The 16,021-nt window shown below is 41.4% G+C and overlaps 1 protein-coding gene across 14 annotated transcripts in view; it reads right to left on the bottom strand.

Annotated features, from left to right (window-relative positions):
• ATP2B2 (ATPase plasma membrane Ca2+ transporting 2) overlaps positions 1-16,021 on the bottom strand; it is a 309,277-nt gene that overhangs the window by 124,478 nt on the left and 168,778 nt on the right. For all 14 annotated transcript variants that reach the window (XM_062620069.1, XM_062620078.1, XM_062620167.1 and 11 more), the window contains one exon: positions 965-1,162. In XM_062620069.1, the coding sequence (XP_062476053.1) occupies positions 965-1,162 (198 nt within the window). The remainder of the gene's footprint in view (positions 1-964; positions 1,163-16,021) is intronic.

Here is a 16,021-nt window from a genome sequence, read left to right as displayed (position 1 = left end):
ATAGAAAGGATTAAAGAATCATAAATAAGATGCAAGAGCTCTGCATAGCTACGTGCTTATTGTGCTTGTAAATGGAAAAGGAAGAAGGAAGGGTCTTCAAGGAAAGCAGCCAAAGGAAACTGAAGCAAATGTAAAAAGTATTTTAAGGCTATATTTAGAGGAAGACATTCTTCCTGCATTTGCCAAGCTGTGCACGTCATTTCACACAGCATGTTTTAGCCAGCTTTGTAAGTCTATGAGAGAGCGGGGAGGGGGGGAAGGAATCTGTATCAGTTGCCAGAAATGGAAATCTTACATTTATGTAGAGGAACAAATACTTTAAGCATGTGAATCCAAGACAACTTTCTGAAGGGGGGGAAAGGGGAAGGAGGGGAATGGGTGTGCAAGCATGGTGTTAAATTTTCTAGGTATCACAGAAGGATTCTGCAGTATCTAGTTTATAAGTAACATGATTTAGCCTCTAATAATCCCTTTTGAGCCCAGGCTCACTAGCCTTACCTATACCACTAAAAGTACTCAAATGAGTGAATTTCACTAAATTCAGGTCTTCAGCCTGTATGTTACAAACTATCTGACAACTTGCCCATGTTCATGCAGACAGGATCCATCAGTTACAGAAGCAACTAAGTACTTCTCTTCTATAATGCAGTAAATGACCATCTTGGATAAACAAACACCAAAGACAAGCACAAAGGTGAAAACAGAAACAAAACTATTCCAGATTCGCAAGAATATGGTGCTTTTTCTTTAATGTGTTTAGCACATGCCACAAGGTTTCACTATTTGCATAAAGAAATGTCAAGCACACAAAAAATATGTCAGTACCAGATGTAATGGTAACAGGCATAAACCACGGGGAAATTTCCTGTTAGTGACCTTCTGGAGGGTGGGGATGGAATTCATTTGAGAGATAGGGCTGGTTTTACTTCAACTTACACAAATGACTTCTAGAAAAAGGTTTTACCTTCATTCCCTTCTCCAGGCGGCTGATAAAACGAAAGTCCCAAAGATATGATGGCTGCAATTTCCAAGATTATAAGAGTCACATCCTGCAAGGCTTCCCAGACTAGCTGTAAGAATGTTTTTGGCTTCTTTGGAGGTATAAAATTTTTTCCAAAAATAAGCTTTCTTTTTTCTAGGTCTGCAGCAGTGCCAGCTAATCCTGTAAAGAAAATAAAACAGCACACATTAAAATTGCAGTGGAATAGAAAATGCCTGCTTAGATCTGCATCCCTGCAAGTTATTTCTCCAAGAGCAATTACAAGCTGTACCACCTATGGCATATTAACAAATAGACAGATAATTCCACTTAAATTTTGCCTTTGCAAGACGATACATCCTTATGTTCTGAACAGAATCCTTATGGGCTACATTTGGTACTCATTCCTAACAGTTTAAAGCATACAAAAATTCAGTAGGTTTACTTTAATAAGACCTATGTATACAGATACATACATACATGTAAGCAATGACTTCTGAAAATAGCCCATAAAGAACAAACACAGTATACTGGGGACGTAGCTGGAATAGCCATTGGCAGCTTTTGGTAACAGCCACAGAAGCAGCATTACATATGTCTGTTCTGACCTCAGGTCCACAACCTTGAAGTATAATGCAATAAAGCAAGTCTCATTCTACTGCAGAGCAGCCTCTCCTGCTGCATACGTACTGCCACACACTACTAGAACGAACTGTTGGTTAAGTGAACAAAGGCAGCAAAAGTGACAGGTTGCATATGCAAAGAAAGTAAAAAAGGGAATGATACGGTTCCTTAAATCAATATAAAAATCCATATTTTGCACGACACTTCAATTTAAGAACATTTCAATGGAAGGATACAGCGTAAGAACGTGCAGTTGCACTGAACAGCCAACTTTGTGTGTTTTTTCCCTATTTTAATGATATTAATCTATGCAGTCTAGCGCCTGTTCAGAAAACAAAAAGGACCTGCAAGTGTTAGGATGGAATAACTGTGCGCATCCTCCGTGCTCAGCAGCAATAAGATCAGTGGTTACATATGTCAGCCAAAAAACATTTGACATCATTTGGAACATTTACAAAACTGAAGGTTTTGAACGTGCTCAGCAACATCAAGTTATTCACGCTTATTCACCCTAATGTGACATGATGACAGCATTTGAGTTGAGAGTTGGCCTCGGAGCTATATGAAGGTGCCTGCAAGAGAGCAGGAGGAAACGATGGAGCCCACACTGTAAGGATTCAATCCTCACACAGTTTAGGGTAAGCCCTTGCTCCCTGAAGCATGTCAGTATCCAGGGGGTACTGGCGCTCAGCTGTATGTCTCATTCCTTCGGGACTGGTACAACTGCTCCCAGCAGCGTGCACGTGCCAGGAAGCCTCCTCTTGGATGGAAGCACTGGGCCCAAGCGTCATTCCCTCGAACGAAAGTGATGCTTTCCTGAACAGACCAGTCCTGCTGCAGTGCAGGCGAAGCTGTCAACTCGCCTTTCACTGCGGGTATATGATTACAGCTGCTGGGTAGCTTCTGGCTCTTGGTTAACTCATCAAACTTTCATTTCACCTTCAGCTTTTAAGAAACGCTATCCCCCTCTCCTAGATAAAGGCAGGCTGTAGTTATCGTTACCTCACCTCATCTAATTTTCAGTGCCTGGTGCCACAGTAACAGCCAGGTTCCAGCTGTTAGTGTGTCTACATTATTCTCCATGATTCAAACAATAACACGTCCAACCTCTCCACTCCTCCATGAGCTCCCAGTCAGCTTCCAAGGTAAACACTTCCCGCTGCGAAACAGGAATTGCAAGCGATGAGCTGTTTGGGTAGCTGCCCTTCTGTGAACCAGTCCAGATCACAGGAGTGGGGACAACACACGGGAGGCACTCACCACAGCTGGGATCCCACACAGGGCCAAGCCTTCAGAGCCACCCACAGTACCACCGATCAGCTTTCAGAGGGCTGCAAAGCCTGCCAGCACAAGGAAGGATTTTCACTGCAAACAGCGTGCACAGTGTGAAACAGGCCCCCAAAACATAACCTCGTGCAAATACAGCAGGGACTTCACGCATAAAGAGGAAAGCACACGGACAGCACTGGCAGTGGTAAGCATTCAGGGCAGAAATGTTCACGCAATGCACCTACAAGCAGCAATGCAGAACTCTGAAATGGGAAACTCCAGAGCACTTTGGGAAGTGGAAGGAAGAGATGTCTGACAAATGCCTCCGTTCCAGCACAGAACATATGCGCAGGGTGGTGGGCCAGTTCCAGTGGGGAAGGAGGTGATAGGGTACTCAGCACCCTGAGAGGGATGGCTGAAATGGCACAGGGAATAGCTGTAGTCTTCAGCAATCCTGATAGTCTCCACCTAGACATGATGAACTCACCACTTGGAAATAGTGCTACAGACCTTCAGGAGGCCATAAAAAGTACACATACCCTGTGTACTGCTCATAATGCTCATACAAATACATGGCCAGCCTGAGAAGTCTCCAAAGCAAAAGACCAACACTGGAACTCAAAGACCTGCCTTCTCTCTAAGATAAAAACTGTTTTCATTTAGCCCCCATAAGGTTGAGGACCAGACTGGATTTAAAGCATCTGTGGTCACAATTATCTTCTAGACTACAGTCTAAATAACCCATGCTGGAATTCAGACATAAATTTCACTTAATTTTTCTCTTTCATTTTTTAATAATAAATACTATTTTCTTAAGACCCCTGAAGAGACACGGGTAAATCATGTGATTCTATTCTTTTCTGTAAGTCTGTGTCTTCTTGGTGAAATTATTCACCAAGTCAGCGTCACCTAAAATAAACAGCACATTCAGCTTCAATTAGGAAATCTGTTTTCTTGTAAGTCATTCAGAAACACTGGAAAATCAAATGCAATGTTTAGTTCAAGCCAAAAGGTTTCCCTTTTCCTGAGATCTGGCCATTGCTCAACAAAGCTCCTTCAGCAAAACTGTGTTTTGTTGTTTTCTTATCTCCCACTGAATGCCAGAAACTAAAATACTGCATTTAGAGAGAAAGGGAAGGAGAGAATGCAGAAACCTGCAGACCAATTGATGAAACCCCATCTCAACAGTCCTAAGCATTACTGCAGAGATAAGGTCAGAAAGGGACAATAAAAGAAATACAGAGAAGCCAAAGTTATAAAACGAGATACAGCAAAGGGAAACGTGATTGAGAATCTGAGACAATGAGAGAGGTTTATTCTGCAAAGCTTCCATAAACTCTCCATACCATAAACTCGCAATTCCACTGCCAGCAGAAGGTATGCTGGAAGCAGGGGGGGACGGGACGGGACACACCTTATCTACTTGAAATCACCTGCTTTATTCAGAAACCTTATTTTAAACAGTGCTAAAGGTGTGAAGAGGCTCAGGTGCCCCCGGCCCCCGCCGCAGACCCGCAGGCTGCTCTGCCCTGCTCGCGTGCGATGACAGGCCGGGCAGATGGCAAAGACGTCAATTACACAGCGAGATGGGAAGTGGACATCTGCCCTCACCAGGGCTTCCACTCAGAGACAGCTTCCCTGCTGCCAGCTTCTTAATGGGGTTTTTCCATTTTACACATGCTGACTTCACCACTGCTCCTGACGAACACTTTAGTCATATTTCTTGCTTGCCCCTTCAGTGTTGAGTCCTGGGACGATAATGACAGAGCACTGCAAACCCAAGTAATCGGAAATATCAGTTCTATATGGAGGTATAAAACATCTAAAGAAGTGAAAAAAACCACAGTGGGGACTAAAATAAAATCATACATGGAAATAGCAGTTCAACGTGACTCCATGTTACTGGCTAAAGCAGCAGCCTTCCACCTTGCATTCTGCATGCTAGCAAGCCACAGACTAGATGCTTTTATGTTCATTTGTCCACACAGCATGAATTTTATTAAGTGCTTTTCCATGTTGAAGCTGTGCAGTACACTTTGACCCAAGTGTTTTGGAATGATTAGAAAGATTTGGGTTAAGTTTATCTATTAATAGCATCCACAGGTTTAGGAAACACTGAAATTTATTACTGATGCTTACAGCACTTGAGCAATTTCTTAAGGTTTCTCTCAAAAAAGATGCCCCCCCCCCCCGTTTGTTTGAATTGTGTGGGAGAATCAAAACAACTGCATAAAAGGCCTTTTCCACAACGTCATGCAGCACATGAAATGCATTTCAGCTTTCATCTAGCATTCTTGCTTTTTTGGAGGGAGAAAAAGACTAAAAACCTGGAGAAGCACCACTTAATGAATGTTCTCTGTTCCTTAGCTGCATCTGTCAGTTACTGCATGCTGAATATAGAGCCATCATTTCAATTAATGCTTCCCAGAAAATTGTATTTCTCCCACAGTCATCTCCACTGCAACCAAATGGAGCATGACAGAGAATGATTTTGACACTACAAAAATAGCAGAGGCACAGAACTACTAAAGCAACAGTTTAAAAACGGCAGAACTTTAAAGAGAATGTTTTACATCTGCTTAAATGACGAGATGAAGAATGGAGAACTCACATTTGCACCAACTTTGCAAATAAGCCATTCATTACCTACTAACCTTCTGTACATTTTCTGATGCATCCAGAAAAGTAGATTAAAAATCTCAAATGGCAAAACCTGTGAACAGTGCCATTTATAAACAACAGCACAGGTACCTTCAAATGCAACAAACTTGTTCAGACAGGAAAAGAAAGGTTTCCCAGTGAGGCTGAGCTGCTATTGGAATTAACCTATAGAGGCAGACCTACTGTTTTGCCTGGCCAACTCCAATGAGGATTAGATATGACATGCAGGAATTCTGCCTATGAGAACACAGCCTTATATTTTATCTCATGAGCTCCTGTCACTCTTGTCTCAAACTCTCCTCTCAAATAATGAGCACTCCTAGCATCACATTATGTAGGTCTTCACCGGACCTAAAAAGTAAAATATCACAAGGTATCACCTTGGTAATTCTCTCTGCTGTTTTTCACCAATGCCATTTATTTCCCATTTAACTCTGAAACAATCCCTTGCCACTACTGCAGCTGTGCTTTAGCAGAACTTGCCCAGGCCCACCAGCTTCTATAGCTCTTACATAGCTTCTCAGAACTCCTTAAATTACAAATATTAGCCCCATTACTGCCGCTGTAACACAGAATATTCAAACCCACAATCTCATTCAACAGTTACAGTGGGATTTTACTCTCTGGTTTTGGAAGTAAATTTCTGTGCACTATTTACATTTTTCTCTCTTGAAACAGCTCAAAGTGACACCAGGCCTTTTCTTCTTCCACTTCAATCTAAGAAGTATTACCTACCCAGCAACTGGAAGAGCAGAACTTCTCAATTCAAATGAACAGCTACTAACTAACAGATTCAGTTTCTGAGATCTGCCTTAGGAAACTGCGCCTACCTAAGAAATTGGGCAAGGCAAGGACACACACACAGTAAACAGTGATTACTGTTATGGTTCTGATGAGATGCTAAGTCCTTACAGTTTAATGACAGCATCAAGCACACTATGATGCAGCAATCCAACACCAGTCTTCATTAGGTCATGGAGATTGCATGCCGCTTGCTCGAAGGGTATCTAAGTAAAATGAACACTTGCTTTGCGTCCAGATATACCACAGAAATATATGTTGCCTTAAACTACCTGTTTTACTGGCACAAGATGATTCTTTTCAGAGTAAAACATAGAGAGATGTGAAATGCAAAGTGAAAATACTCCCACCTAGAACAGATACCCTTGTGACCTCCCAGGTTCATCAAGTATGTTGCTTGAGAAATTTTTGGATGCAGTACATTGAAATTCTGTTTAGGGTACACTGAATTCAAATCAGTTGAGAGAATTCAGTCCATCAGCAGTAGAGTTTTTAATGAGAGCATTTACAAGTTTCAACAAGCCTATTTTGAGTTCCACTAAGTGAACAAACCTCAATGTATAATAATTTCCTTCTAATCTCAGAACAACAAAGCTGCCTGTAAAGTGCAATGAATCTCATTACCTGTTGTCATTAATACCAGTTGCTTACATTTGTTTACATCAATTTTAAGAAACTTGCCCCAGAATGACAAGCCGGGGGAACCACAAATCACTTAGTTCATGTCCTGTAAGCTTTATGCTGCCAGTGCCACTATTCCTGCTAGTCTATTCAGCAGTTCAGCCCCCAGACACTCGCAGGACTTAGAGCCTCCTCAAGTCAACCACTCTACAGCTCCCTCTGAACAGCTAACACAGAAAAGAGGGGCCCAGACACAGCAGAAGCAGGAAATGAATCAATTTCCTCTCCCTTTCCTCATTAATCATCCTCCCTCTTCACATCCCACAGCAGCAGCTAGTCCCCATATCCTGCCCTCCTGAGTTCTGCTACCCTGCAGCACCCAGACCGCCCTTCAGCAACTGGAAAGCCACAAGCTAACTACAAAACCCTCTGTATAGACCTTCCCTGTTACAGGTTGCAATCAAATCAAGCACTCTTAAGTCACACAAAGCACATAAATATGTCTCTAAATCCATGACATTTTATGAAAGAAAGTAACTGAAGAGCTTAACACTCTTTCTGATGTTAATATAAGGAACAGATACTTAAAAGCTTGCTCTTCTACACTGAGTTTCTATCTCTCAGTCTCTTTCCAGCTATAGAAATGCATCAGCAGCTTTATCTCAATTTAGCGAAAGGCTGAAGCTCTTGCCCCACACAGTTTGGTGGCAGCTCAGTGGAGTAAATTTGCATCTCTTGGAATTTCTGATGCACATTCCACTGCAAGATACCATGCAGGATTTATTAATGTCAAGAAGCTCTGAATGCCCCATAACATGTTTCATTCATTTCTCCATCTAGCCATTTTGGTTTGATTTCTTCTCTCCTATTTGCTTTTCAAAGAAAAATTACTCTGAAAAGAAGCTATTAACCAAGATGACTGATAACAGCAGAAGCAGAAATGTCTCCCAACAGCGACTGTAACATAGCCCCACGGAAAGCCACTCATCTGATATGTGTTACAATTTCATAATAATGTCATGACTGGACAGTGCAGTGCATAACCATGAGCCCATATCAAGGCAACAGGCAAGACATCAAACGCTAAAGGCAAGAGACGCATCCTAAGAGATGACTAATACTTTTCTTGCATTAACAGACAACAGAGAACTTTCTGCGAAGGCTGGTAATAAAGCATGCACTGAGAGCTCAAGGTCCAGTGTGAAGAAAGAGAAATCAGGATTTCTGTTTCAGAAATGTACTGCTGTCAGTGGCTGTTGAGGGGGAAGATAATCATCCCACCAGAAATCATTTCTTCAGCTCCTATTCCACTCAGTAACCATTACTCTGCTTACACAGATCTCGCCTTGCATACCACAGGCTCCTAGTCATGCTTTTCATTTGCTCTATCTTGACATAGTATGAAATACAATAGTCATTATGGACTCAGAGCAGCAATACTAATAAATACTGATAACCTAGCGTGTATATCCACCATCTAACTCCCACACCTTACCAACCAGATAATATAAAGAAGACACTAAAAAAATCATTGTTACGTTATATGTAACAGCACAGTGCAGATATTCACCTAGAACTAAGAGACAGATAACCCCTAAGTTATGGAAGTTCTCTACTGCAGTTAAGCTGACCAGACCCAAGCCAGTGGGCACTCCACAGTTGCTTGGTGCTTCAGGTTTGTCCAGCATCACACACCCTCAGCAGTTCACTGGTATTGGGGATTCATGGAAGAGATGGAGAGGAAACAGGGGAACATAACGGTGTCTTTTCTCCATCCCCCCTTTCCAGGCAGCCAAAGCCTTGAGACAGTTTCTCCAAACATCTTTTTTTCAGTTATTTAAACAAAGGTAGGATTTCACTTCCATAGTAGGTAACACCATGGTTTAGAGCAGGCTGCACAAATGCCCTCTGCACAGGCATATGTATGACCCACAAAGCCCTGGTTTCCCACTGAAACAGACATGTAAGATGGTACCATTTCAATGAAGTTGTTGGAGAATATAAGGGAAATAGTATCAAAAAAACAGGCTATTACAAGGCTGAGTTATAAAATGATTGTTTCAGATAAAGCCAAAGCTTTTTCTTTCCCTTAATATTTAAATCAAATCAAGCATCTCTGACTACAGCTTAAGACACACTTGTTATTCTGCAGGATCAGGCGTGAAAAGCACTAACATATGAATCAGGTAACAGCAGAAGAAAGCAACCATGTCAGTCTAACAGAGGAGATCCAAGGTCTTGGCCAAGAAGAACAAGAAAAAATAAGCACATAATAAAGTCAAAGTGGAAAGCATTCCTTAACCAGCACACCTCCATAACCACCTACCATCCCTCTTACTGGACCCTACAAAACAGTTCATCACTTTGTATGTATCGCTAATGGCCACCACAGGGGATGGGGAAAGAAAAAAGACCGTGAAATCAACCGGTAATCATCTCAAACCAAAGTTTGGGTAGCACTGCTGACAAGGAAACCACTCTGGTTGCTGCAGCAGCAGCTTCTGACTGCCTGCGTGGATCCAGCACAGCCTGGGGAAATGCATAGCCCCAGCAGAAACACTACCAGCAGCCATGGTCCATAGGGAGGCCCTGATCGTATGGCACAAGTCAGTGCCTGCATGAAAGCATCTGTGTGCCTGCTGGGAGCTGTGCGCATGCCGGAGTTCTTCCAAGGCCTGGAGTAAGTCCATTGCCAAGACCAGAGCTGCCATGGGCAAGCAGCAGAGCAGGGAGTAACACAGGGTCCATGCATGGGATACCCTCCTAGCTGAAGAGAGAAGAAAAGGACAGAGCCACATGTCCATCTGTGAACAGGCCTATACTCACTGACACTTACAGAACTAGTTGCTAGACTGTCTATTCTTCATAGGTGATACAAAGCCTTCAACTTTAATTTTTTCCCATTTCTCATTATAGTGCAACTTGTTGTCACTTGAAGTGAGTATTCTGTTCAACAGAAACAAATGTCAATGAAATGTCCCAGAAACTGAGGCCACCTGCCTGAAATACAGCTGAATATGTACCAAGAAGAACCACCCAAGTCTTCTCCACATGACAGTGTTCTTCCCCATGATGTGGCCTAGGCTTGCTAAAGACTTCTCATGATTTTCTGTTCAGTTCCATAGAGCATGTCCACTCAGGAGAACAGCCACAGTAATCTGAGAAAGCAAATGCCCAAGAAATAAAGCATGTGCAGCTGGGAAAGCATGGCCTGAGAGAGGAAGACATTATGCAGCTGAAGACACATTAGACAGACTTCTGTCAGCTCAGCATGGGGCTCTTACACAGTATCCTGGAAGCCTAGCACACCTCTCTTTATACAAAGGGCCTTTACTATTTTTATATGTCACTGCAATCCCCAGAGTCTTTAGCATAAGTTTCAAGAGTTGATAGCTCACATTTATTTGATGAAGCCTATTGGAAAGGTTAAAAGTAACATAGTGTAACAACATACACCCTCATAACAGCAGCATGGAAAAGAGCGTTTTTTCTAGGAGAGGCTACGAATTCTGGGTTAAGTAGCTAATTCCTCATATAAATATTTTAATCACATTAAAAAAAAACAGAAGAAGGCATCTTACACTCTGAAGAGAGACATGTTTTTGTCATGTCTATTAGGGAGTCAAACTGAAAATATCAAACCCAGCATGATTCTTTCTCACCCCTAGTTGAGAAAAAACAATAAATAAGCCTGATAGCAACGAGCTGCCTTTTTCTGAAGTGTTACCTCCAAGTGCTGCTACTTGGCAACTCTTCTTGAATTCGCTGCTATCTTTGTCAGTGTCATCTGCTCTTCCTGTGAGTAATGTTAGCTCATCAGCTACACAGCAACTGCACTCACTTCCAGCTATGCCTTTGCAAGAGGCAGAGCAAACGCTGTAGTGTCTCTTTTGCTGCTGCGTGTTCAGGAGAGTATTCAAGGTATGTAAAAGAAGGGTGAGAACACTAGAGAAAACAGAGCACTATGATCCTTGTGCCACCTGCAAACAACACGAAACGCCACTACCGCTCCTGCAAGTGACAACGATGTCACTCAAAAACACAACGTCCAACTTGTGAGGAGACAGTAACATAGTAAGATGCTTTTTAAGCATCCAATGGACTACATCCAATAGGTAGTAACATCAAAATAACTATTCATTTGAAACCCCTAACATAGAACACACACTATTGTGCTCCCCATTACCCATGTAACACCACTGCACTTATCACTGCCTATGTGCTCCATCCACTTCACAAACAAGTGAGACCTGTCATTTAGATCACCTTCTGCCTTTCCTGTATACTTAAGCAGCACACAGACTTGGAGGAACAAGTGAAAGAAGCTGTAAAATTCCACCCCAAGGTGCCAACATTATTACTACTACAGTGAATAGATCACACCTGAACACAGAAACATAGCCAAAGTTCAGAGCCACTGGGCACCAATGCAAGTCAAACAGGCTCCCTATTGCCCCATTTCCTAGATAGGTGAGAAAAGGTGCCAAAGAAAGTCTCAAGACTTTCCACTCTGCTGGCAATTAACTGAATCAGCCCACAAAAGCTGTCTAGGTGTAAAGGAACAGCAGAGGAGAGCAGGGCACTCACTCTCAGTAGCAATGTTTTAGTAGGGATGAGGGCACTATGGAACAGAGGTGATGTTACTCCTCCAAAGAGTACTCAGCCTTACATAAAGACAATAAAAAGAGGATAATACCGAGATGTCTTTTTTAACACTGTAAAAAATGACAATGTTTTCTTGACTCCTGTTTTATTTCTGAATTATTAGAAAATGTAAACGGCAACCAAAGCAATCCCAAGATGTACTGTGGGATACAGCATTCTTTTATTATTATACCCATATGCAGCAGTACTATTAGGAACACAGACGCCTCCTAATTTAGCACACTAAAAAGCCCCAAAGTATAGACTCCCTTTTATACGAAGCACACATTGCCAACCACCTTGATTAGCCCTCAAGGTAACTAACCTAATCTGAATGCAATAATCATTACTGAAGTTCTCCAAATTATTTTTCAGTGCAAGACCAAATTAAAAGACTAAATTAAATTATAATGTAAGTTCCTCAAGGAAGGTGTTTACAGTCACCAGCTGCAGCAAGAGCGTTAAGTCAGAAACAGCTGAGGACACCATATATTTTTATGCACAGACTGGTGACACTTCAAAAATCCAATCTTCATAGAAATATTCAAGACCATGTAATACTTAAGCAAGGTTTGCTTATAAGTTTTCTCCACAGATGAACAGTGTATCTGACTAGCCTGGTCTTCACTCCTTATTGAATACTAACTTCCATCGTATATTCTATAGGAAACAGAGACTCTAACCTGCATCCCACCTTGCATTTTATCACTGGGATGACATGGAAACCCTTTCAGCTGGTATGGGGCACCTAAATGACCAGAGCTACGGATCTTGGTCAGCTGAAACCTATGGGAATGTCAAGTAGCATAGGCAAACCTGAGCCAGAAACAGCACATATATAGCCAGCACACACCCTGGGAGACTTCTGGAAGGAGACAACTACAGATCCAAACCCCAGTTCCCACAGATGACAAAAGCAGAAAACATTTTTGGGGGTACAAAAGATGGAGTTCCAGCAATCCAAACTGTCACTGAAAATTGCTCAACTATAAAGAAGCTCTATTCAAGGTGACAAAAGTGGGAAAGGATTTGTATTCGACTCTCTTTACTTACTAGATCATAGTATCTACGTGTTCATTATGTTAACAATTGCTTGTTCCACCTTTTCAATTTTGTGTTCTGTGGTTTCAGGGGTTGAAAACATTTTGTGTCCTTTAGCAAGTGCACATTCAAGAGAATGCAATACGGCAGCTCTGCATCAAAGCTCTGACAGGAGAGCACTCACATTACAAACACTTAATTTGGGCTAGACACAGTGGCAGAATCTTGTGTCATAACAGAAGCACCCAGGTCGTATTAACAACCATTCCTGGGCAACCTCAGTGAGTAAACAAAAATCATATTTTCTGAATGCCCCCTAAAAAGCTTAAGCTTTCATTTAAAATGAGACCTCAAATTAGATGTCATTTAATCAGTTTGTGGCTGTAACCCTCTTTCTTGCACAGCAGTTACCTATATTTACATGGTGACAGCCATTTCATTTTACTTCTGGCTTATTAATTCATTGCTGTGCTTAATCCAGCTCAACTGGGAAGAGACACTCTTAATGCAAGGTAAGAATGTCCATACTAAGAGATAATTCACAATGGTCAAGCAGGAATACATGTTCCAGAATGAATCCATAGGTAAATCCCTTAGTTTGGGTTTGATTTAGACAACTTTCACCTCAGCTTCTCAAAGCTGCTGCTAGAGACAAGTTCCTCCTCCTCCCACAGCTGTGGCAATACAGACATTAGGAGTCAAAACCATGCATCATACAACAAGAGAGCCCAACAATTTACTTTGACAATTTAGAAACAAAATCTTGCAAGAGAAACAAAAAGACCAAGAGGCAGAAAAGAAGCAAGAAGAGATTAAAGAAAGGCAACTAAACACAGCATTCTTATTATCTGAAAATGAAGCAGAATTCTACACTTCTATCATGTAACACAGAGGCACAGATTTAGAGGCTCAGATTCGGGGCTTAATTACATTCTTTACACTGAAAAAGATGGAAAAATTAAATAAACCTGATTATGCTCACCCCCACCCCCCCAAAAAAAAAAAAAAAAAAAGTCGCATTTAAAACATTCATCTGACTGAGCCTAGAGATGTTCGTCCTACTAGGAACTTTAATCTGAAATCTTATTTGATTTCCATATACTTCTCTGCCGGTAGCACAGTAGGCTTCCCTTTGCCCAGTTCCTGAACTGGTCAGCTTATTTCCTTGTATAGTTCCCACCTCACACAAAATGTTTTGGGGGAAAACAGTCCAAATTCATGGTAAGGGTGGAATCCAAAATGCAAATTACTACTGGCCAACTGTTACACAAAGCTTATGCAAGAGAAGTCTTCCCAAGTCCTTTTCAATGGCCGTTGAACACAGCATCATATGTGACTTTATATTATTACTGAAGTTCAGGTTTTCAAGTTCATAGAACAGAATGCACTGGAATAAGTCTTTCTTAAATAGCAAAAAAAATATTCCTTTCCTAAGGAAAAAAAAAAACCCAAACAACAGAAGTTTGGAAAACTGGCAGCCTTACTGAAGCCCAGAGTGTTCCAGAAATGCAGGCTATGATTTCAAAGTATTTTGCCATTTGTGCAACCATTTTGCTTACAGCTGCAATGCAGCATTCTCTTCAGGACTGTGCACTGCACTTAAAGGATAAAATGACCCAACTGCCTACTCTGTTCCATCATTATTCATTAATGAAAAGACTGGGCCTAGAGGATTGTCATTGCAGGATAAAAAAAAAGGGTTCATTAATACACCCCTTAAGCATACCACACGTTAACACTAAACAAAAGATGAGAAGAGGAAAATCAGACACACTGTCAGTGGATGCGTTGGCAATATTTAGAGGATGTTACCGGCTTAAATAGTACTGATAACATTCTATTATATTATGAAATAATTTTGTTGAATGCAGAAAGTGCAAACACCTTGAAATAAGGATGAAGTCATTCCTTTCAGGCAGACATCTTGAGTATGCATCTGCTTTCTACAGGTTATGTAAATGATAAGCAGAGATGAACTGAATGGTCATCCTGAAATATTCAGGATGCTAAAAGGCACACTCTATGTGTGTGTGTGCTGCCCTAGTTCCGCTATTCCTTCTGTTTTATACACAGTTATATATTTATACCACATGTTTATTTTTCCCTGTCTCCCTATGTGCCTATGTCTACTGCTCTTCCTGAAGATTATCTTAACAAATCTTCCCTCTACATCCTTTTCCACATTCTTTATTTTCCCCTTCATTTCATCTCAAAGGAACCAATGCCACTGACAAAGATCAGATAGCTCTTCCTTCTTTCCTCTGAGCTTCTGCTGCTCAGCATAGTCCTTACTCTCTCCTTGAAACTTCTTCACCACTTCAGGGAAACTGCCTGTCCTCTGAGGCCACAACTGTTATTTAACATTGCCCCCCTGTTTGGGTGGGGGTTACTTGTTTGCTTTTTAAAGACAGAAGCATGAGCATAAAGTAAGTAAAATCTGGGGAGATCAGCATGCAGCAATATCCATATACTGTTGAATTACTGTCTTCAAAGATGGCAAAAGAACATTATGCACTTCACAGACAATGAGCGACATTGAAGGAAAGCCTTTTTAAGAAAACAGACTAAAAATCTGACACAGAAATACTCCATTTATTTAATGATTATGAAAAAGAGCAGTCAACAAAAAACATCAAAAGGAATTACCTGAGACTATAAATACCAACTACTGATACTACTTTGCATTTATGTGTCCTCAAGATTTTAGACCTTATTGGAAACACAAAACATTCCTGTTATGAAAACAGGCTTGTGCAACATAAAAAGACGCTAACAGCATTAATCTTTAAACTTCCTGCGCTTTGTTTTGTGTCACAGCCTTTATTTGCAATTAAGCTTAGTGCACATGAAGCTGCCACCCCGAGAATACAGCCCTGGATGAGTAATTCAAGCTCCCTTTACACTGACCTACCAAACTCTGACCTATCAGACCTGCCCAGCAGAAGTGAGAAGGTATTACAGTTTCCTTCAGATCTTGATATCTGAGCAATTCATTCAACCAGGGTACCAATTATGTTTGATCCCCTCACCTTTCCCCCTTCTTCTGGACTGGACTGATTTGCTGTGAAACGGTAATTCCAAACCAAGCTGAATTTCATCAGTGACCTGAGATGAAAGGTTCTGGATATTGAAAACAATCTTTAATTCATCCAGTTTGTTCACTTATTATAGTTTTAATGCTACAAAAACACTGGCTCGTCATCTATAGATAGGCATCTACCGCACTCTTGTTTACATGCAGTTGGGCTGAAGACAGTCATCTGCATTGCTGAAAACGTGCATAAGAACGCTTCAGAGAGCTTATGTGTCCTCTTGTGCTCACCTGTATCAAAACACCAATCTGCAAAATGAGAAATGTTTCCTTGTCCAATGGCTGAAGAC

This window comes from Pezoporus occidentalis, unplaced genomic scaffold (assembly GCF_034315485.1).
Source record: "Pezoporus occidentalis ecotype Australia unplaced genomic scaffold, CSIRO_AGI_Poc_V1 ctg106, whole genome shotgun sequence".
Lineage (NCBI taxonomy): Eukaryota > Metazoa > Chordata > Aves > Psittaciformes > Psittacidae > Pezoporus > Pezoporus occidentalis.
This window is presented reverse-complemented; position numbering and strand designations above follow the sequence as displayed.